Source organism: Cryptotermes secundus, unplaced genomic scaffold (assembly GCF_002891405.2).
Source record: "Cryptotermes secundus unplaced genomic scaffold, Csec_1.0 scaffold318, whole genome shotgun sequence".
Taxonomy (NCBI): Eukaryota; Metazoa; Arthropoda; class Insecta; order Blattodea; family Kalotermitidae; genus Cryptotermes; species Cryptotermes secundus.
In genome coordinates, this window is record NW_019730108.1 from 895,915 (window position 1) to 917,946 (window position 22,032).

General features: G+C 47.3%; 2 protein-coding genes across 3 annotated transcripts in view; one reads left to right on the forward strand and one right to left on the reverse strand.

Moving 5' to 3' along the window:
• Nucleotides 1-1,312: 1,312 nt before the first annotated feature.
• On the reverse strand, nucleotides 1,313-16,328 carry LOC111866150 (glutamate receptor ionotropic, kainate 2). 2 transcript variants are annotated; one of them, XM_023854807.2, is made up of 17 exons: nucleotides 16,173-16,328; nucleotides 13,637-13,795; nucleotides 13,377-13,561; nucleotides 13,148-13,305; nucleotides 12,876-13,017; nucleotides 12,633-12,800; nucleotides 12,390-12,548; nucleotides 12,109-12,318; nucleotides 10,146-10,325; nucleotides 9,974-10,058; nucleotides 8,613-8,751; nucleotides 7,299-7,442; nucleotides 4,627-4,825; nucleotides 3,756-3,987; nucleotides 3,555-3,673; nucleotides 3,318-3,473; nucleotides 1,313-1,635 (listed from the first exon to the last, which is right to left on the reverse strand). In XM_023854807.2, the coding sequence occupies exons 1-17, from the start codon at nucleotides 16,249-16,251 to the stop codon at nucleotides 1,450-1,452; spliced, it is 2,700 nt and encodes an 899-aa protein (XP_023710575.1). In that variant the 5' UTR covers nucleotides 16,252-16,328; the 3' UTR covers nucleotides 1,313-1,449. The 2 variants fall into 2 exon arrangements, with proteins under 2 accessions (XP_023710575.1, XP_023710576.1); XM_023854808.2 differs by lacking the exon at nucleotides 7,299-7,442 and adding an exon at nucleotides 7,487-7,624 and having other exon boundaries at nucleotides 16,173-16,327.
• A 1,802-nt stretch (nucleotides 16,329-18,130) lies between these two features.
• Nucleotides 18,131-22,032, forward strand: part of LOC111866144 — a 44,883-nt gene continuing 40,981 nt past the window's right edge. The window contains 3 exon segments of the mRNA XM_033752129.1: nucleotides 18,131-18,284; nucleotides 20,918-21,030; nucleotides 21,158-21,313. Of these exon segments, the coding sequence (XP_033608020.1) occupies nucleotides 20,934-21,030; nucleotides 21,158-21,313 (253 nt within the window). The 5' untranslated portion in view covers nucleotides 18,131-18,284; nucleotides 20,918-20,933.

The following is a 22,032-nucleotide window of genomic DNA, read 5'->3' on the forward strand; positions in this document are numbered from 1 at the left end:
TCGGTTTTTTTTTTTTTTTTTTTTTTTTNGCTTTCTTAAACCGACATATGGAGAACTCGTTGTGTCTGCTTTGTGAGGCGACAGAGGAGGGGGCTCGTGCGTGCCACTTGTTAATTTTTGTAAAATTGTGTGAGACGTAAGTAACCTTCTTAACAAGCCTGGCTGGTCTCAAACCCTGGACCGGGGCCATGAACGGTGCCTCAGGTTAGGCCACCCTCCTAGCGGACAGATGTTGTTTGGTTCTCAGTCCTGCGCAGTACGGGCACTGGCGAAGTACTAAATGCGCAAAAAACATTGTCCCTGTTATGTGTTCTGAATGTTCGTCACCTTCATCCAAAAACTTACTTTTTGAGATTGTCTTCATCCATTTAGGCCAAATTAGCAAACTTTCCGTGAACACGTTTTAATGTTGTTGGATTTAAGGTTGTCACGAGTCTGACCTATGAAGAGTTCTGTTTTACGGAATTTGATGGTGTCTAGTCTGGTAGAAGTTCACCGATTTGTCGGAGGAATGTACTGCTTCCATCTTCATGGTCGAATAATAAGGCAAGCAAGCACTGAGGAAAGCGTAGGGAGCGAGTTGAGTGTCCGTTTACTTTCTGCCTCGTGTGGTCTGACGTCCTCAGTGACGTCTGATCTGTTTCTCTGATGCCCTTGCAAGAATGAGGAGTCCTGAAGAAGGAAACCCATGATTGAAGAGAGAGACACTTTATGGTGGCGAGAGAGGGCATCATTTTGTTAGAAGGTTCCCGGGCTCCGTTCCCTCGTCCTTCTGGTAAGAATAGTATGGAATTTGTAGAAATAGTAGTTAAAACGTAAGTTCCTACCTCGCAATAAACACGCTGTGTTCCCATTATGAGGACTAGCAGGTTAATGCCGTTTGGGGAGAGAATCGATATTTACTGTGAGAATCACAGGACGCACATAAACACATTGTGTGGGCGAAGTGCAGAATATTTTAATGTTAAAGCAGGTGGTACACATACAACATCTAGTAGTAACCACTCTTCTTTAAGGGCTTAAGAATCTTTGAGATTATTAAATATGCCAAGCACCACCGGGTTTTTTCGGTTCATTAACCATTTGAAGAGTGAGAGAGAGAGTTACTTTACGATTGGCGGTTTACCGCCAATCAGTTCGTCTTGCCGTCAGGCCCCTTGAGGCCCACGATCAGGAGTTTCTTCTACATGACATATAAACATTCAGTCCGTACCTGCAGGAAACACATTACGTCATCGCTACGAAGCTCAACCGGTTAATGCTGTTTGGGGAAACAGCCGCTGTTTATTGTGAGAACCGCACGAAACACACAGATACACTCTGTGGGCAGAACGCATCGTTTTAGTGTGTTAAATCGGGTGGTACATATAGCAACCACTGGGCTTTAAACGGTTAATGTATTCAGCACATTGGCCAGTAGCCGTGACATGAAGTAAGGCACAACACATGCTACTCCGCCTGTGTCAGCTTCCCGAAGCCGAGTCTGACGAAGGACCCAGCCGAGACGCCCACAGGCATCGCGTTTTCGTCGTCGTCGTCATCTTCCTGCTCCAGTTTCCTGCGCACCGGCTTGTTCGCGTTCGAGCAGTTCATCGCGAACTTCAGTTCGGATAGGAGCGCCTCGCACGGCGAGATCTGAAAACACAAAGCCCGCCGAAACATTTTAAAATGCAAAATGGAACCACTGCGTTATGATAACCTGAAGTCGTTGTGTAGATAGGAGAAGAACCAAGCATCTGATATCGCTGTAGTCGTCAGCGCTTCTGTATAGAATTCTGGAAGTACCAAGTTCGAATCCTAGCCCCAACACAGGGATTGCGTAATGAGGAGCCTTACAATTTCCACCTCTCCTCAGGTACTGTTGCGGCGATAGAATAAACAAAGGATGAGATGTACACGTTGGACAGAAGAGCTATGAGATACAAAACTATGGTAAGAAAACTTTAGGGAAAGGGACCATTTAGAAGAACTAAGAGTTAATGGAAGGATAGTATTAAAATGGATCTCAAACAAATAGGATATAAGGGTTTGGCCTGGACTCAAGACGTTCAGGGTAAGTACCAGTGGCGGGCTGTTTTGAACACGGCAACGAACCTTTCGGGAATCACGGAATGCTGGGAATTTTTCAATGTCTGAGAAACTACAAGCTTCTGAGGAAGGGCCCTATTCTAGTAAGTGAGATGCTTACTTATCAGTCAGTTAGCTGTCCATACGGTTTACAGTTGGCTACGACCGTTTCCTTCGCCACTCTTCTCAGTTCGTTACCCGTAACTTAATGTGACTGGGTACTGCCCACATTCAAGCAAACGTTACAGTGACAACTCAAGTATCATTGCTTAGCAGCGGCGAGTAAACATGACGTCTTATAGCATGTGCAGTGGGCAGGGCGATGCTGAACAAGTAGGCCTAAACGATAACACTAACTTGTACGCGAGATGTGCCCCGGAGCACCGATTACCCTGACGTTCCTTGTGTTTTCGGGAACTGCTGGGATATCACCATAAACTGGCATACGATCGCTTCCTTCCACACAGTTGCCAATTCATTATCATCCAGTCATCCAATGCTATATAGTCCGGAGTTACTGGCAGCATTGTTAGATACACTACAAATGAATAAATAAGGCCAGTTTTCAGTAACGTGAAATAGCACTCAGGATTAGTGGGTTTTTGGACTTTGTCCATCGTCTAGTATTCTAAAGAACACAACGTTTCGGAAACTAGATCTGTATCTGTCCTCAAGTGAGAGGAGAGAGACACCTACGCTACAGAAAGAGCTAACCTCAATCGTTGGACAACCTATGTCGTAGTCAAGGTTACTTTACGATTGGCGGGTTTACCGCCAATCACTTCGTCTTTGCATCAAGCCCCTTGAGACTCACGACCAATGATTTTTTTTTTCAACTGAACCCTTGCGGTTATATTCCTTATGTAATATCCTCTCTGACGAGAGGATGGTTCTGTCGTTTACAATTGCTGTTGGCCATCGTCAGCGCAGTTATTCTCTGATTTGAGTCCCCAGGAACTCGTGGCCATACTTTACTGTTTCAAATTCGAGACTCTCCCAGGTCCCGTATTTATATCCCCAGGGACAGCGGGGAACAACCTATATCAGTATAACTGCAGCTATATAAACACCTGAGATCAGGCTTTGACAGTGGGAGATAACAAGAAAAACGTGCGGTCACAATTGTGACAAGCATGCACAGACCCAGAACTGAGAAGAGGTGGAAATTTTGTGCAAGAAACCGAAGCCTAGGATTAACTGGAGACTTGTGTTTTGCGTGCCAATAGCAGACAGTGTTACACGCACTGTACCTTCTCCTGCACGGCGATCTTGCGGCAGTTCCACAGCAGCTCCAGAACGGCCATCAGAAAGGCGGCACACGTCCCAGCGATCAACACCACGAACACGCCGCCCACGTTAGCGAGACCAAGCTTGTTGCTATCCTCCGTGGGGGCTTTGGCGTCCTCCTGCGGGCAGTGTTACACAGGATGTCAGTGTGTTCGTGTTTGTTACACACAGTGTCACGTGTCAGTATGAGCGCCACCCACCTCTGAGCACGACACACCGCCCTGTTGCACCTTCCACCATCTTGACTTCAACTCCTGAAGCACTCCTTTCTCCTGAAGCTTCAGCACTGCGCCACTCACCATCGTGCGGTACGGCGAGTCTGCGATAGAACACCCAGTTTAATAACACTGTTATGTACCGGTGGGCCATATTGCAACGGGGCACGTTCTGTGTATACTTACTGACAGGCATACCGATGCCGTAACCCTTCGAGTCCAGGAGACCCCCCACCTGCTGCAGGTCACACTTGCGCTCCACCTGGTACTCAATGGAGGTGGACTCCATGAAGAATGCGTATAGTCCCTTTCCCTTTTGAACTCGCTCCACCCCTTCCTCGTTGCTGTTCACGAAGACGCTAGGCCGTGATTGTGACATGGTCGTGTACATTCGCTTGTACGTGGAGTCGTTAGAATTCTGCAACGTGTCGGTAAAATGGCAATGAGGGGGTTGTGTAAACCTTTCTTAACAGAGTTATTATTTTCCAGTCATCGTTTCCACGAAACTGTTGTACAGTTTCACAATTCCCGTAACAATAATACAGGACGATTACAAATGTTAGCAGCTATCCCATTGACTGGACATAGCGATTGAGCGAGAAGCACTCATTCAAATCCGGGACAGGGCACCGACTGTAGATGCTCTTTCAAAAACTCTCTCCCCTCTATGGTTGCTCTTTCTGAAGCTTCCTTTCCCTATAATCTTCTCTCTCTCTCTCTCTGCATCTCCCCTCCCTCTGTAGCTGCTCTCTCATTATTTTTCCCTGCATCTATCTCCTTTCTGCAACTGCTTTCTCATCATCTCCCTCCGCTCTACAGCTGCTCTCTCTGCGTCTCTCTCCTCTGTATCTGCTTTCTCATCATCTCCCACCCCTCTACAGCTGCTCTATCCGCGTCTCTCCCCTCTGCAGCTGCTTTCACAGCATCTCCGTGCCGTCTACAGCTGCTCCCTCTGCGCCTCTCTCCCCTGCAGCTACACTCTATGCATCCGTCTCTTTTCTGCACCTGCTTTCACAGCATCTCCCTCCCCTCTGCAGCTGCTCTCTCGGCATCTCACCTTGAAGAAGCTCGCAGTGGAGCCGCCCGCCATGGTCCCGTACTTGACCTTGTGCTGCTTGGCCAGATCCTCGGCGCTGCTGATGGACCCTTCCAAGCGGTTAAGGGTTAGGAAGGCGGCCAGATTGGCGGTGTAGGAGGCGCACATGATGAGGGTGAAGAACCACCACATGCCGGCCACCATGCGAGTGGACACAGCCCTGCAACCGTCACCCCCTACAGCACCCCGTGTGACTTTCCTTTGTCTCAAATGTGTTACGCATTACACATACATACGCTATAGTGTTAACAGTAGAGATACTACATTGCGTGTTTGCTACCTTGTTAAAATGTAGGCCTACACTAAATCGAAGATTGTTAAAAACTAAAGTTTTGGATTCTGCTGGGATGTGACACCATATAGTCTTATTGGTGAATACCTACGTTTCGACGGATGTACTGCCTCAGTCTTCAGGGTCGGGGTGAGTCGGACGAGGATGCTGTCGGTTTATGCAACCGTGTTGCAAGGAAGATGGTCACTCAAGAGGAGGATGTGATGGAACCTGACTCGGCTTAATACGAAATGTGAAACCCGGGACGGGATGTTCTCTCCGCTCCCTGCCACATGCATGTGAGTCGTCTACTTCAGTGGTATTCATCCCTTTTTGTTCGCTTACCCACAGATATAAGTTCTCTTCAGCGTTGTACCCCCAAATTCGTTGGTGTATAATTCAAGTTATACGCAGTCTATAAGCTATATCTAAAATAAATTAAATAAAATATATCCAAAGTATGTGTTAAATAATAAGTTTCGAATGAGAAAGAGGAAAATCAAGATATGAAATAACAGATATATTATTGCCTATCATATAAAAATTAATAAAGGAACAAATGTAATTTAGCAAGGCAAAATTATATGATTAAATGTTCTATAAATTATTAATGTGGTTCTGGCCTGTTAATGAGATGATTGAGATTGTTTCTGGCACGCCAGCACCTCAGTTCGGGGACGAATTTTAATTTTACCTACACCCTAAGATGTCTTGAACCACCGGGGTTACGCATTCCCGATGTTGAAGACCGTTGGTCTAGTTTACAGCCTGACTGTAGTTTAACCGAATGCTCTCTCCAGTCACTGCGACCCTGAAGACTGATGCAGCACGTTCCTTCAAAACGTCTGTGTAGAACTACCAGACGGCACGACGTCACAGATCAGTAGACCCCAGTCTCAATAGTCACGGCTGTGAAAACTCAAAACTTCAATTAAAAGCTACAGATTTTAATGAGAAATATATTTTGCGTTATGAATTAAATTTAAAGGAACTATGATCTACATTAAAATGTCAGTGTGAGTCAGTGTGCCACGAGAAAAGCAAACAGAATTAATACTAATAGAATTGTAGCTGGACTACTGAAACAGGTCAGTGCTACTATGAATTGTGGGTGCAGACTTGATGATGAACCGAGGGGCTGTTTCACCCTTTTTATAATTCAACTCACTAAAGCTTCAACTAATCTCAGCCCCTCCCCAAACACTGACATACTTTCTTCGCCATGAAAGAAGAGAAACCAATATATTGGAACCTCCGATACTAGAGCGAAACTCGCCCAGAAGCAAACTGTGCAGCCATTGCACTTGACACTTGGGCCAGGGAAAGAATGAACATGGTTCATGGTGGTTCGTGTCGGCCATCTGCTCCCCCTCCTTCAATAACATTAACAAACATGGGCGCAATGAGAGACTGAAGATAGCCGGAATACAAGACGCGTTCGTTCCTTCCCTGATGGTTTATGTCTGCGGCCTTCTGCTGGCAGATGAATAGCATTATCCATACTCGGTCCGATGCATGCACGTCCTCGTCATGACTCCTGGGCAAAGCTAAGTCGTGCAAAGGCGAAAGATCGAGTTCCTGGCGCTCCAGAATTGGGACAAGCCAGCTAGGGGCCATCCAGGATTACTGGGGGTTGGGCGCAGGCTTAACGTCCCTGCACCGTAAAAAAAATCACTTGTTAAGAAAGCTCAAGAGCAGACCACAACCCACAAAGGGCTGTAGTGCCAATAAGAGTAATAATAATAATAATAATGTGTGAGGCAGTTGATGGCTTAGAGCGACTAAGATCTCGTGACCGATGTGAAGAAACATCTCGGTCCTGGGAAGTGATGCCGTGGAGTGTCGCGTCAGTGGCATGTCGTGTGATGTTTTCAGAAAAGAGAGTAAAATATCTCACAACTATGGATAATAAGGTAAGGCAAATTTGTCCCTCTGTTTAATTAGTTATGCCCTATGCCATGAAGACTTGGGGCAGTGGAGGTATAGCTCCACCTTCATTGACCTCGGTTCTAGATGACAATACGTGATCATTTTCACGCCCCTGCTGTTTTACCCCCCTGCCGGGAAAAGGGCCCCTGATACCCATTGGATAGGAGGCTCGATTGGCCCCAGAATCGGTCTGGATGCTGTGGAGATGAGGAAAACTTTGCACTGTCGGGAATCGAACCCGGGTCATCCAGTCCGTAGCCCTCCTCTAAGGGAATCCCTCGTGCAGACATTCAACATCAGATCCTGGTCATGAACAACCCAGAAGTATCCAAATTTCTACGGTTTTATAACACCAACAAGTGGCGCTTCTTCAAGACGTCTGGTCATCCAATGTTAAGACATGCGCATGCCCGAAGACACACAATTGCCTTACTGCGGAGCAATATCGGAGCCTTGCTGCATAATTGAGCCACAGTTGTGCCATATACAATTGCTCATCGTCAGATTGGTCTCCAGGTACCCTCCAGTCGCCTCGGATTTGCACGGGTGCGGATTCGTCCATTCTTTCGGTGACACCCTGCAATGCAGTCAGTATCACGCGTTACACACAGACATGCTTACTTTGGGAGGATGTCGCATCCCTGCCCCATGAGGGACCCGATGGAAAACCAAAGGCAGTTCATGAGGTTGAACTTATTCTCCAGCTCCTCTGGGTCCGGTTTGCAAGGGTGAGGGTTGTCCCACTCTCCGGGCGTCGTCCTGCAAATCACAACACTGCTACTGCACGCCAGGTTAGTACGCATGCGGCCTGGTGCATCCCTAATCCTGTCACTGTGCAACACGTCGAACGACTTGGCATGAAACTCCAGAACAGAAGTAAGTTAATTCACATCATAGAGGACATGCGGATGGATTTCTGTGTCCGGATTGGTTGATCTGCTTGTTGAATTGTGAAAGTCATTGGCCTGTCGATTTTATTGGAATTACGTCCGTCCCTAGCAGTAATCGTCTTGCGATTAATTTGGGTATCGGTTCGTATGCAGATATTTGACCCATTTGTGTAGATTTCTTCTGAAACTTGTAACTGTACTCTTAGTTTTGTGCTAATCCGCGCAGAGTCGTGTCAGTAGGTTGAGGGTGTGTTTCGCTTTAATTTGGACGACGTTTTATGCATGTTTGTTTTATTCTGACACCGTCTATGGGTCCTGCATGACTTGTTGTAGAATGTGAAAAAGTCTGTCGTCTCGAACACAGATTTATGAATACCGAGAAGTTTGATTTAGAGGAAATGCTCTATTTTTTCATTCCGTGGGTACCCGGTTCGAATATCCGATGTGCAACGTTACTGCTCCTTCTCCAAGTGAACGCTGTTTAAAAAGGCAAGATTTGTCTTGCCATGGAGGTAAAACTCAACGCTGAATGTCTGTCTCTTGGAGGCCCGCCACTGCACCGGTCTGTCACGATCGCCCGTTTAAATAACGTTTAAGGTAGCGTCGATTGCTTGACGAGAGCACGTCATATTATGATGCACCATACCAAATACAGGTTATAAGCGGTCTGCGATATGTACAGCACTCTACAGCTTATACTGAAATATAACTACTACACAGCGGGGTTTGAATCCCCGCTCTACATCAGACAGTTACATTCTACATGAGCCTTAACTACTGCTCATAGTAATGCCAGGAATCTACTAATTACAGTTGAGATCAATACTAGCTGCTCGATGGTACTACAGTGGTGTCACCTGGCGAGAACGAAGAGCAGAATGGACACCCCCAGGTATGCGGTGGCCACGTAGATCCATACGTCGATGGAGAACGGCTTCAGGAAAGCGAAGAGGGGTGTCTCTTCTTTGACAGGCTTGCTGAAGAGGATGCTGATACCTGCGAGTGGTCAACACACATACCCAAAATGATTCGCAGCTGGAAGCAGTACCAACAGCTACACATTGTGCAAACTGCCAATAATTTGGTATCATATGGGCCGGACATGCGGTACGAACATGGAGCAGAGACGTGCTTGAGAAGCTAATGGTCGCTCAGTAATTGAAGGAAGTCCCTTTTTATGGAACTCGAAGGTTCATTGTTATTTCAGCAAGAGCTCGCCTCTGGTTACTATCGTGAGCCAACTGAATCCATTCCACGTATTCCGACCTTATTATTTAAATGTCATTTTAATTATACTCTCCCATGTACGGCAGAAGTAAAGTTAGAAGGTGCAAACAAACTTGCGAGTGATGATGTTCGCTTAAAGGAATTGCTGTTGGAAGTTCTCGTAGTTGGCTCAGGCCCAGAAGGTTGTAGGATTTTAATTCGCTGAATCGCCTGTCAAACTCAATATCTTAGGATGTGTCATTCAAACGTTACGCGGACTTGTGTGTTGTGCTGTCTCCGATGTTCCCCAGAAGAACGGAGCGTGTACTACAGAGTCGGGAGAATTGCTGCAGAAAACCCGCGACAATTAAAAACTTGCGTTTTTAAGATGAAACATTAAGCTCAGTTCAAATATTCGAGTGATTTTCGATGTTCAAAAGTAAATGAATGTTTTTACGCACTTGTATATTCGGAGTTCGTCCCACTTGGACAAACTTTGATTAAACATTGATATTCGCCTGTTCTGCTGCGTATACATGGATATCTGCGGCGTTGACCTCATGGAAAACTAACATTAATTTCCCTACTTGGTCATTCTGCTTTGTCTCTATGGATATTTGTCCAGAAACCACAGACCTGTTGCCTACCTCTCATCTGAACTCAGTCGGTCTGGTTTCGTAACACTTCACTTTTGTTTTTAAATTTCAAGGCAAGGTGGAGACGTTTGGTGACATCATGGCGATCAAAGAAACATCGCATAGTATACTTGTGTAATAAAAAATCCAGGACACTCATAAATGATTTCAGCAATGTCCGAATCATTTTACTGAAACCGCCTCTGAGATACTTTGAAAGGGGATTAACGAAATGGTCTCTGAACATGTATAGAAGGCAAACATTGAAGTGTGGAATGTTTGATCGCGCCTCGGAAGTGTCATATGTTTATTGAGGCTATGGATTTGGGACTCGGTTCCCTTGTTTTTCCCGGAGTCTATCCAACTACTTCACTCACCCAGGTTCATGAAAGGCATCGTGAAGTCAATCACCTGCTCCCTCTCGTGTGTTATTGTCAGATCACAGATTGCGAGGTCTGTCCTCTGGAACAACAAATGCTGCATGTTAGCGCCTTATCGCGGGGGGGGGGCATACAAAGAGTGCCTGTATGTTGGTCCCTGAGGGCTCACCCTAGCAATCAGATCGTCGACGAGTTCGCCATGCTTGTTGTTCGGAACTAGTCTGAACTCGAACTGGAAGTTGGGCTCTACCTTGGCAATCTCTTTCATCAGGTCCATGGAGTAGCCGACGTAGCGATCGTTGTCCTTATGTTCTCCTGGTTCCTTGTTGTGCATCAGGAAAGGCTCGCCCTGCGAGAGGTGTCACAGTGGTTTAGACTTCAGGGTGGGAAATTATTGGCTGGCGATCCTCTGAATTATCTTAATATAACTTAATATCCAGATGAACTATATTTGTTTGAAGCTGCCGCAGAAGAACAGACGTTGCTACTATGCTAATCTGGACAAATTTCCATATGAACACACGTAGTAAAGAATAACAGCGGCACGCACACAGGGAGACTACACAGGATAACACCTATACAGTGTGGAAACAAGAACTAGCCGCTGAAGCACTTTTGACATAGGGCGAGTAACCCTAACAATTTTAAATTAAAAATTTTAAAGGATTTTAAAATTAGAACTAAAGATTTTATAGTGCTACTACAGATACGTCAAAATTAACGTGTGTAAAATAATCTACAAACCAGACAGATATCAACGAAGTAGATGTTGATAATAACAAGGAAAGTGTTTTAAATGTTAAATTTTGGGCTGAGTGCAGTGTGACAGCAAACGTGAGTGTTATACACCTGATGATGGCCGTCTGAGGCCGAAACATGTAGTGTAGCGGAACAAGATCATGGACACATAATATATTGTTTGCACTTGGGACGGAATTTGTATCATTATATCATTTATCGTATGGAGTGCAACAGGATGCTTAAATATAATATTAAAAACAAGCTGCTGAAATAAGCCTTCTGGAATAATCACATGGCTCTAAACAAGTGGACGACGCCCGTTATGAGGTGGAATAGGATAATGAAAAAANTCCTGGTTCCTTGTTGTGCATCAGGAAAGGCTCGCCCTGCGAGAGGTGTCACAGTGGTTTAGACTTCAGGGTGGGAAATTATTGGCTGGCGATCCTCTGAATTATCTTAATATAACTTAATATCCAGATGAACTATATTTGTTTGAAGCTGCCGCAGAAGAACAGACGTTGCTACTATGCTAATCTGGACAAATTTCCATATGAACACACGTAGTAAAGAATAACAGCGGCACGCACACAGGGAGACTACACAGGATAACACCTATACAGTGTGGAAACAAGAACTAGCCGCTGCAGCACTTTTGACATAGGGCGAGTAACCCTAACAATTTTAAATTAAAAATTTTAAAGGATTTTAAAATTAGAACTAAAGATTTTATAGTGCTACTACAGATACGTCAAAATTAACGTGTGTAAAATAATCTACAAACCAGACAGATATCAACGAAGTAGATGTTGATAATAACAAGGAAAGTGTTTTAAATGTTAAATTTTGGGCTGAGTGCAGTGTGACAGCAAACGTGAGTGTTATACACCTGATGATGGCCGTCTGAGGCCGAAACATGTAGTGTAGCGGAACAAGATCATGGACACATAATATATTGTTTGCACTTGGGACGGAATTTGTATCATTATATCATTTATCGTATGGAGTGCAACAGGATGCTTAAATATAATATTAAAAACAAGCTGCTGAAATAAGCCTTCTGGAATAATCACATGGCTCTAAACAAGTGGACGACGCCCGTTATGAGGTGGAATAGGATAATGAAAAAAATTAATAGAAAATTTTAATGGATTTTAAATTAATTATTTTATGTTATTTTTAAGTGGACTGCAGCGTTCGGTTTTAGCGCACATCAGAGCAGTGTAACAGTTTCGATACACTGAGACACCTGAAGATGGCCATTTATGGTTAAATGGTGAATAAACAATTGTTGCATTATTGACGGACGGTGACTACATAGACGTTTTAATTGAGGGTACATACTGACGGACTGACAAATGGACATGCAAGTGATTCTGTATCACGTAACTCACAATCCTTGACGACACGAGGAACGTCTTGTTTTGCAGTCTGTCCATCGCATCTATGCTGGCGGACTGAGTGCGGGCGACACCGCGACCCAGCTCCCACGAGCCCACCTTTTGGAACTTGCCCGCGAAGTATTCCACTACGCCCAGCTCGAAATGGCTCCGTCGTCCGAACGTGTCGAAGCGAATCTTGCCGGTCATGCCGTCTACCTCATTCTGCAGGAAACAGAGAGTAAGGCGGAGATCGAAATTGGGATCACTCGCATGAGGCGTCGTCACGTACTTACGATCTTCATGTAGCTCGCGAGGCGGAAGCCGTGGGCCCACTTGTTACCGACGTCACATCCCAGGGACTGCACTTGAAAACTTCCATTGGGCTCGAAGTAGAGTCGGTGCAACGCCCGGGCGAACAGGAAAACAGCGTCATGCATGAGCGCCGTCTCCGTCTGCAATATTGCATCACATAGCTGATGTGTGCCGTCTTGCCTATGATGTGTGCCTGGTCAGCGTAAAGCCTGTCACGTACATACCCGCACTGTTTGCGCCGTCACCCCGAGCGACCTATTGTAGTACTGTTCCTTCTCCGTCCAGAACCTGACGACACGCTGCACGGTGATGTTTTCGGGGTCCACGAGCCGCAAGAGGGTGATGTTAGTGTGACTCGCCTGGAACTCGCTCAGGTCGAGCGTGTGAGTATCCTGCAACAACAGCAAAAAATCAGCAGATGTGTGTTGACGTGACTGTGACGTCAGCACTGAGATGTGGGCACTCACCAATGACGTTATGAAGTAGCTGTGATAGTCACTCATCATTCTGACCTCGCGCGCTTGCCGCAGCAATGGAAGCACGCGTTCAACGGAGCAGTCTAGCAGGATGCGGAACTCGCTCGACGCGTTGACCTCCTTCAGCAGTTGTCTGCAAGCAGAACACAGACGTGCTATGTGCATTGTGACGGGCAGTACCTAACGCGCATTCGCCTTTGGAGTTGTCTGCCAGGAACTTTCACACAGTGTCTTTTAGCACCTCTTACAGAATACACCCTCACCTCTGATCAGTGCCTGGCAGGAACTGTCGCACAGCGATCTGTGGGTCCCCCGGCCCGTGTCTCTTTAAGACCTCCTGGAGGCGGATCAGTCCCTCGTCCGTCTCGTACAGAACTGTGAAGGAAGACCAGCGCAGGAACCGCACAACGTCCGCGATGGCCTGCGAAAGAGAAATGGTCTGTGGGTGATGCGACATGCCCCGCACTTCGCGTGCAGCTGTGTGTCCCCTACCTGAGCTACGGACTCCTGTTCAGGATGCAGGTTAATGAGGCATTTTCCTCTGTCCTCTGGCACCTCGGGGTAGATCTGCAGGTTGGGAACTTCCAGGGTCTCGCATATGGACTGGACGATTCCCATAGTGGCGGGGGCACGTGGCCCGAACACTGCTGCTACACCCTCACTGACGGCACCGCACACTGTGGCATGAGAACATTGTTCAGCTTTGTTCGACTTGCTGAACCTGAGACATGTACCTGTTCAGCATCATGTACCTCGCTTGCCGGTGCTGAAGCTGTCGGCCTGTGACATGTTCAGCTCCACCTCGTACAGTTCTGTTCCTGGAAGCAACTCGGGGTCTGCGTAGATGTACTGAAGCGCGTACCGCAGTGCCAGGTGCTGCAGGGGTTGGTCCTCCGGATAGAACAGCACCGCTACAACACGATCACATTGCCTCGGTCAATATTGCTGAACCGTGTAGCAGTGGGATAAAAATTCAGTTGAGGAAAAGCAGGATTCCTGGACACCTGCGGCAGTTTTACTTTCATTTCTTTCAATAACGTGGAGTACATCTTCGGCCGAGATAGCGATTAAGCTCACAGAGTTCATTTTTCTTCTTGTTTTAGTTCCTCCAGGTAAATCCCATGGTAGTATCTCATACATGTTGTGGCATCTAGATCCGTTGCTAGGCAACGACCGAAGTAAACAACTATACAACAGCCGTGGCTAGGTAATGGCTGCGTAAGGAAGACCATTGCTAGATAATGGCGGCAACAGACACGCACGCAACAATTTAAAAACTGTTGGAGTAGGTGTTTTCTGGGCGTTCCGTGCCGAGGCTATCTAACTGTAGCATCTACGATTTCGAGAGTCCTCAGACGGCAGTGAGAATAGGTTGGTGTGAGGTGGCCGCGAGCCTGGGACTTAGAGGAGCGGACTTAGTTGATTGTTGTGTGAGTGAATTAGAGGACTACTACGGTTCAGTTGAGAGTTGTCGCTGTGAGGAGCCGTTACCAGAACACTGGTGAGGACACAGCAGACTGAGAAGACTTAAGTGCTTTCTGTAGTTATTTGTAGATTGCTAATTAGCAGTAGCACTACAGTTACTTGTAGTTACGAGTTGTGTGGATAAGTCAGTACACCCGATTATCAATCCAAATCCCGTCTGTATAGTCACTCTCACACGTGACAATATTTGCACGTGTAAGAGTGACTATACAGATTGACCACTTATACACAGAACCCGGAACTGCAAGTAATTATGGCGCCATCGCTGACCTCCACACTGTGCAAGTCACTAGAGCATGCGCTAATTCTTCTCAGTCTGTTTTCACTAGTCGTTTTCTGGTAACGGACCTTCAAAGTCAAAATGAGCTTAATGAAATGGCGAGAGAAATACGTAACAGAAGTATCCAGTGGCTACCGTGGGCTCTTTCGCCAGCGGTAAATTGGCAGGGGTGTGAAGCTTACCACTCCCATCTTGAGCGGAGGACAAGAATAGTGGAGTTATACTTCTGCTCTTCCATACGTCTTCATGGCGTAGTGCTTAAGCAATTAATCACGGGGACAACATCGCCTTTCTGCTAACCGTGAGGCAGTGGCTGTGAAGGGGAGGAAATGACGTTGGGAGGGGAAGGGAGACAAGAAAACAGGAGCAGTCGGTTAATAAATAGAGGAACAAATTGGTACAGAGATGGGTGAAAAGAAAACTTGTCCGTGTACTTAACTAATTAAGCACTATGCAATGAAGACGTATGAGGGAGTGAAGGTATAGTTCCATTCTTTCTTAACCTCGGCACGAGATGGAGATGCGTGGTCAGCTACACGACCCTGCCGCTTTGCCCCCGGTACCCATGGGTGGGCCCCGAGGCCAGTCACTATACTGACTGAGCTACGGGAGTAAGAGAGATCTGCACTGGTGCTGGAGGGACTGAACTGTCAGGCCACAGTGCAGTGGAAACGCGTGCCTTGAGATTCCCAATGGGGGGAAAAGACTTCATGTGGACTCGAACCCACGCATATAGCAGCCCCTCAAAGAGCGCTCGAGCATGCAGACGGGCTTCGGCTGGTAAACGTACAGATACGCAATAATATCAACACAGAACTGGTTCCCATGTTATTTGTTGACGTCATATCAACTACGGGATATTAAGTTTCAGAGTCGGCATTGNGAGACACTGACGGGCTCCGCGACTGAAATAGCAAACTGCGCGTCATCTGGCTGGAGTCCCAGCGTCGAACCCAGACTGAACAGCCGCACTCCCCTTACAGGGCTGAGACCTGCTCAACGAACCGCGGATGGAGTCACGCGGCGTTTGTTTGTTCCTTATTTAACGACGCTGTCTAGCTCAGAGTGAATATCGTCGAACGGTACTGAGTGACGATTTGGAAACGACGTGATCACGCTCTGATTTGAGGTAATACCATGGACATTTGCCTGGACTGAAGAAAATCACGAAAAACCGCAGTCAGGATATCGTATCTCCTTATCGAGGTATGAATCCTGGACCTTCTGAATACCCAGCGCTGACTTTTCTGACAGGGCTTTCGAATTTTGCTCACCACCTTGAGGGAACGGCCGACATAGTTCCTTAAATTAGGCCACGACCACTTCCTTCCACATCCTTTCCAAGTTACTATTCAGTGGCACCAAAAGATGTCATTCTAAGTAGTTTAAGTTGCAGGCGGCGCCTTTAAATAAACCAGAGCACTGACCCACTGGACTTTGTGCTTGTGCCAAAGCGCAGGCCCGATTCGCGCGTCTTGTCACTTCATGTAACTTCAGCAGTTGATACATTGTACAGTACTCACCTATCGGCACCCTACGCGGTAACGGGTGCACTGCTGGCAGTATGACGACAAGCAGCAGGGACAGGATCGAGCCCGCCATGGTCTGTGGACCACGGGTACCACGGACGCAAACACTCGTACAACTGGCATCAGAAACACGCACGGCCCTGGAGTTAGAGGCCCGCAGTGCTGCCAGCTGGTGTACAGACGGAAATAGTTCTTGTGTTACGTCACGTGAAGACGCCGGCAGCGCCGTCTTTTCTGTTCCGGCCCAACCAGATATGGCCGCAGAACAAACACTGCCTGGTTGACTGGTTGACTGACTGTTGGCCTCGGCACTAGATGGACGTGAGTGGTCAGCTTCATGCCTCAGCCGTTAATCCCCAGGGAAAGAGCCACTGAACAGGAGGTTGGGTGGGGCCCAGAGCCGGTCTCGATGACTTGGAGAGGCGGAAAACAATCTCTTACTCTCTGGGCGCCTGTTCCTCGCTCGCGGATTTCCTTCTCTTTTTTCTTCTACCCTGAAGATGGAGGCGATACGTTCCTCCGAAACGTCTGTTAACACAATATCTACACGGCGCCACATCCCAGAAGACGGCTTTCTTCATAGCCACCACCGTGAAAACATCAAATCTTACACAGTCTCTTACTCATATGTCTACCGGGAATAAAAACCACGTAGAGCGTTCGTGCATTCCGTAGTCAAGTCACTATACTCACTGAGCTACCCTGGCTAAACATGTCAATAAGATCAGTTGCAGGCAGTTGATGTTAATTTGGTTGCCGCGCGACCCTTACAACATCAAACACATGTACCCAAGACGAAGCCGGGATAGTGCAGTCGGGTTAGCGAATGGCTCAGGAGTCGGAATTCCAGTCCCGGTAGGGCCAAGATTTTTCTTTCCCTCCACGTCGTCCAGACCGGTTCTGGGGCCCACCCAGCCTCATATCCAATGGGTCCCGGGAGTAATGCGGCCGCGGTGTGAAGCTGACCACTCCCAGCTAGTGCCGAAGTCTATACGTGGATCTATACATCCACTCCCCCATACGTCCTCACGGCGCAGTGCTTTATTACTTAAGCGAACGGGCAACTTTACGTTCTATCCCCAAGACACAGTTCTGGAATGTTTGCTGTGCGCCTGTGTGTGACTTTACGCTGCCAGAAATTGGAGTTCTGTTGCTGTTACGTGACGTCTTTGTGTAATAAACGGTTTTCTGTGAGGTCCGCGGCCTGCCGCATCTTTGCAGGACGGATTGTAGCGTCACGGCTTATCGACCGACTGGGCGCCTGTTGCATTGTGGGAGGAACTGTCGTGTTGCCGTAGCTAGAGGGAAGTGCTCTTCAGTGGCACAGGACGGGTGCCTGAGGAATACTGCGTCCCGCTACTGACATGAATGGAATTGACTGACTCTCCGGTAATAATAGAGGCCGCCAGTCCCAACCTGCTCCCCTAACCTACCCTAGCTACACGCTGTCCTCCCGTCTTCTTCCCAACGCTTTCCAGCAATTTCCTGACTAAAATTCTGCATGTATTTGTTGTCTTACCGCCTCATTAGATGGAGCCGGGATAGCTCAGTCGGTATAGCACGGGCTAGACGGGCCGGGTTCCATTCCTGGCAGTACAAGGTTCTTTCTCTTCTCACGTCGTCCAGACCGGTTCCAGGGCTCAACCAGCCTCTTATCCAGTGGGTACCGGGGGTAAAGCTGCCGGGACGTGAAGCAGCTACTCAACTCCACCTAGTGCCGAGGTCAAGAAAGGTGGAGCTATACCTCCACGTCCTCATTTGTCTTCGTGGAATAATGCATAATTAATTAATTAATTAATTAATTAAGGAGAGGGACAACTTTGCCTTACGTGCCTTACTAGGCGCAAGTGTCGAGTCCGTGCAGTGGAGTCACATCCCCCCACCCGGCTGCTGTACTGTACAACGCAGCGGGCAGTCTAGCTGGCAGGCGCAGAGAGCCCACCCCGAGCTCAGCGTTCCCAGTTGCTCCTGCGAGGCAGTCGCGATCGGCCGTCAGTTGCTGCTGTAGTGCGTCTTAGATGTAGGCTGGACGTGTAGCACGCATGTACGTTTTAGGGTGGATAAACCTGTAGGCAAAAGGTCATTTGTGATAACAAGATGAGGATGGTAGGATAATATTACAATTGATGTCAGTTAAATATGTTGTGAATTGGTTCAGGGTAAAGGCCAGTTGTGAGGTTTTGTGATGTCTATCATGAACATCGCTGTTTGGTCATGAACGGGTAGGAATACCTAGCAGAGAAGGTCATGTAAGGTTGGATGTGCTCACAGCGGTGGCTATGAAGATTTCCGTCTTCTGGGATATAACGCCGTGTAGTCCGGTGAGAAGTCAATTGATGTTTCGGAGGAACGTATCACCTCCATCTTCAGGGTCGAAGATAAGGCGAGCAAGAAACCGGCATGAAGCGGCGGTTGAATTTCAACGGACTGCACGGCGTTATGTCCCGGGAGATGGAACTCTTCGGAGGAAGTTATGGTTGTTGACTATACAGGGTGGCCCAGGAGGAAAGGTCAGTATTCGGAGAGGTCATAATATCGGTCATTCTAAGCAAGAATGTGTATGTGTACATGTGTCCTCTTCCGAACGGTTTCCGAGATACGGCTGTTTCACTGTACAGTTCCAAAACTGTTGATAAGAAAGAGATATTACGTGCTGTTTCTAATACCGGTATTTATTGTTCAAGTGACAAAGTTGGTACAGTTTACCTAGCATAATGCATTTTGAAAAATTCCTCCCGTCAACATGAATGCACTGTGCAACTCGTGTGAGGACATGGCGTGTTGCTCGTCTGTACAGTGAAACAGCTCCATCTCGGAAACCGTTCGGAATAGGACACATGTACACATACACCTTTTTGCTAGCTCCCAGAATACTGACCTTCCCTCCTGGGACACCCTGTATAGTGTCGAATCTTAGGATGCTTAGCGAACGTTGAATTGGAAAGGATGGAAAGTGAAACGGTTGTAGCCTGGTCAAAGTTCTGTGCCGGCATATGAATGGAGGGACTGAGGAAAACCACCAAAAGGCTTAGTCAGGGGATCTAATGTCCCGTTGAGATTCGAACCGAGCACCTCCCCAATACGATCCCAGAGCGCTACCGTTATGCTAACCTGCACGATGAGGTTTCTCTGTAACCTAGCAAAGCAGCTAATTCGTTTGAGGAGCCCGTGACACTGAAATTAAATACCGTGGTCTTCTGGGCTCGAACACCGTGCAGTCTGATACATATCGAGACCGTTCGAAGGAACATACTGCTACCATCTTCGCTTTTATCCTGTGGATAGAGGCAGTAGGTTTTCTTATGTATTTTCTTTTATTGCTAGTGGGTGGGACTAAGTCCCTTGTACTTTGGCCACTTCTGGCCTATTGTACCAGCCCCAGATGATAGGTGAGGGTGATTGTGGAGCAAATGGTGGAATGAAGATTGGCAGGGGAAACCTGCCCCAGCGTCACTTTGTCCACCACAAATCCCACTTGACCAGACCCGGGATCGAACCTTTTCTTATGTAACAACCCGCCGAGCTACGCGGTGCCTCGCGAAACCATTCTGCAAGAATTGTCCCTGTGCTTAATTAAGCAACACGCCATGAAGACATATGGGGGAGTGGATGTATAGCTCCACAGATTCCTAACCTTTGCAGGAAGTGAGTGATCGGTTTAACCATGGGGAAGGAAACCCAGATACTCAGTGACTGGAGGCTGGGAGAGCGCCAGAGCCGGCCTGGACGCTGTGCCCCTGCCGGGAATCGAAGTCAGGCCGTGAAGCCCGTAGCCTAGTCACTGTACTGACTGAGCTATCGGGGCCAAGCTTCGCTGGGAGATGGTTTGCTCCATTACTGGCAGTATACTCTACTTTTGATTTCCCGTGCTGTGTTATGTATTCTGAAAGGTTTTGAGGTTCTCACAGCGGTGGTTATGAAGAGTTCTATCTTCTGCAGTATAACACCGCGTAGTCCGTTGCAAGTTAACAGACGTTTCGGAGGAACATGTCGCCTCCATTTTCAGGTTCGGAGAATAAGCTGAGCGAGAGAGGAACGTGAAGACAGGTGACAAGCATGACACGTCGGTTGACTTTCAACTGACTACACCGCGTTATGTCCCTGAAGACAGAACTCTTCAGAGAAAGTTATGGTTTTTTGTTATTGGTTAGGTTCGTGCATTGTCTAACGACACTGTAACGATATAACGTCGACCCGTAGGATGCTTAGTGAATGCTTAATTGGAAAGGATGTAAAGTGAAGCCTTCACCTGAAGAGACTGAGTATAATCATGAAAAGTCTCAATTAGGGTGAGTAGTCTGTGTTTCTGCTGAGATCGGAATTACAAGCCGAGAAATAAGCCGCGTGGCTTGCCGCTTGCTTTCACGGTAATACCTTCTCGGCTTATTCGACCCTGAAGATGGAGGCTAAATGTTCCTCCGAAACGTCTGTTGACTTTCACGGACTACGCGGCGTTATATCTCAGGAAGACAGATCTCTTTGTTTTTGTCGAAATTTGGTGCTGGAGGTCTCCTAATAAAGATTCGAAAATGTCGGTTCTGTACAGATTCCTTCATCAGAAAACCTCGCCTATTTAAGTGCAATCAATTAACTTTTACCTTATTTTATTGTGTTTAACATGTTCTATGTTTATGTTCACATCGTCAGACGCTATTTCTCTAACATTTTATTTAACGTTATCCTCCATCTTCGTCTTTGTCTTCCGAGTTGTCGCTTTCCGCCGCAATGGCGTGTTGCAGCTGGACATGCAGTGCTATGGCGCCCTGCACTGAGATGGCCGGCCGCGCGCTGCTGGTGGCCGTGCTCTGCTGCGGCAACTTGGTCGCCGCCTTGCCCGACGTCATCAGAATAGGTCAGTACTTGTGGTGGTTCACTTGGCCCGGTCCAGATTCGAACCGGGTGCTTCACAATTACAAACTTTGAAAGTTCTGTTTGAGACGGGCTGTGTGTACATCGTTAGCCCATATGATCTGTCCCAGGCGGGCTATTCCACCCGGCAGACGACCGACAGGAGGTAGCCTTTCGGTACGCTGTGGAGCGCATCAACGATGACCGCACGATCCTGCCTCGGTCCCGACTGTCTGCGCAGATAGAGAAGATTTCTCCACAGGACAGCTTCCACGCGTCCAAGAGGGGTGAGCGGGGCATGTGGCACATAAATGCATGCCGACCCCTAGCATGTGCCTAGGGCAATCCTTTGCTCCTCCTAACACTGTCTTCTGGGATATAACGCCGTGTTTCGGAGGAATGTATCGCCTCCATCTTCAGGGTCGAATATGCCGAGAAGATACAGCGTGAAAGCATGTGGCAACTGCGTTACATCCCAGGAGACAGAACTCTTCCTAACCACCGCTGTGAGAACCTCAAATCCTATGTGTTATTTAAAATTTCATACTATAGTCTGAAATTATTATCTGTAAAATATGTATAAAATTCAGCCCCTACGTCACAGTAAACACACTGTGTCCATGACAGAGACCAGTCGGTTAGTGCTGTCTACAGAAATAATCACTGTTCATCGTCGGAATCATATGAAATATACGGAAATGCACTGAAAGTTCCAAGGTTATTTTAGTGTTAAAGTGGGTGGTATATATAGTAACCATTGTGCTTTAAAGCATGAAATACCCAGAAAAAGAAATTGACCTGAAGGTCCCATACGCTATAGTTTTAAATGGAGTACCCTAGAGGAAGACGTGTAATGGGTCGAAGGAAACGTGGAGGGAGTCAACCCATCGCCTATATGAATAGATTGTGTTCTATGGGCGCTGTTTGCTTCTCGTTTGTTTCTATTTGTCAGCCATGTCTCATCAGTTTCTTATTCCTCCCTCTCTTTCAGCTTTTATGATATATG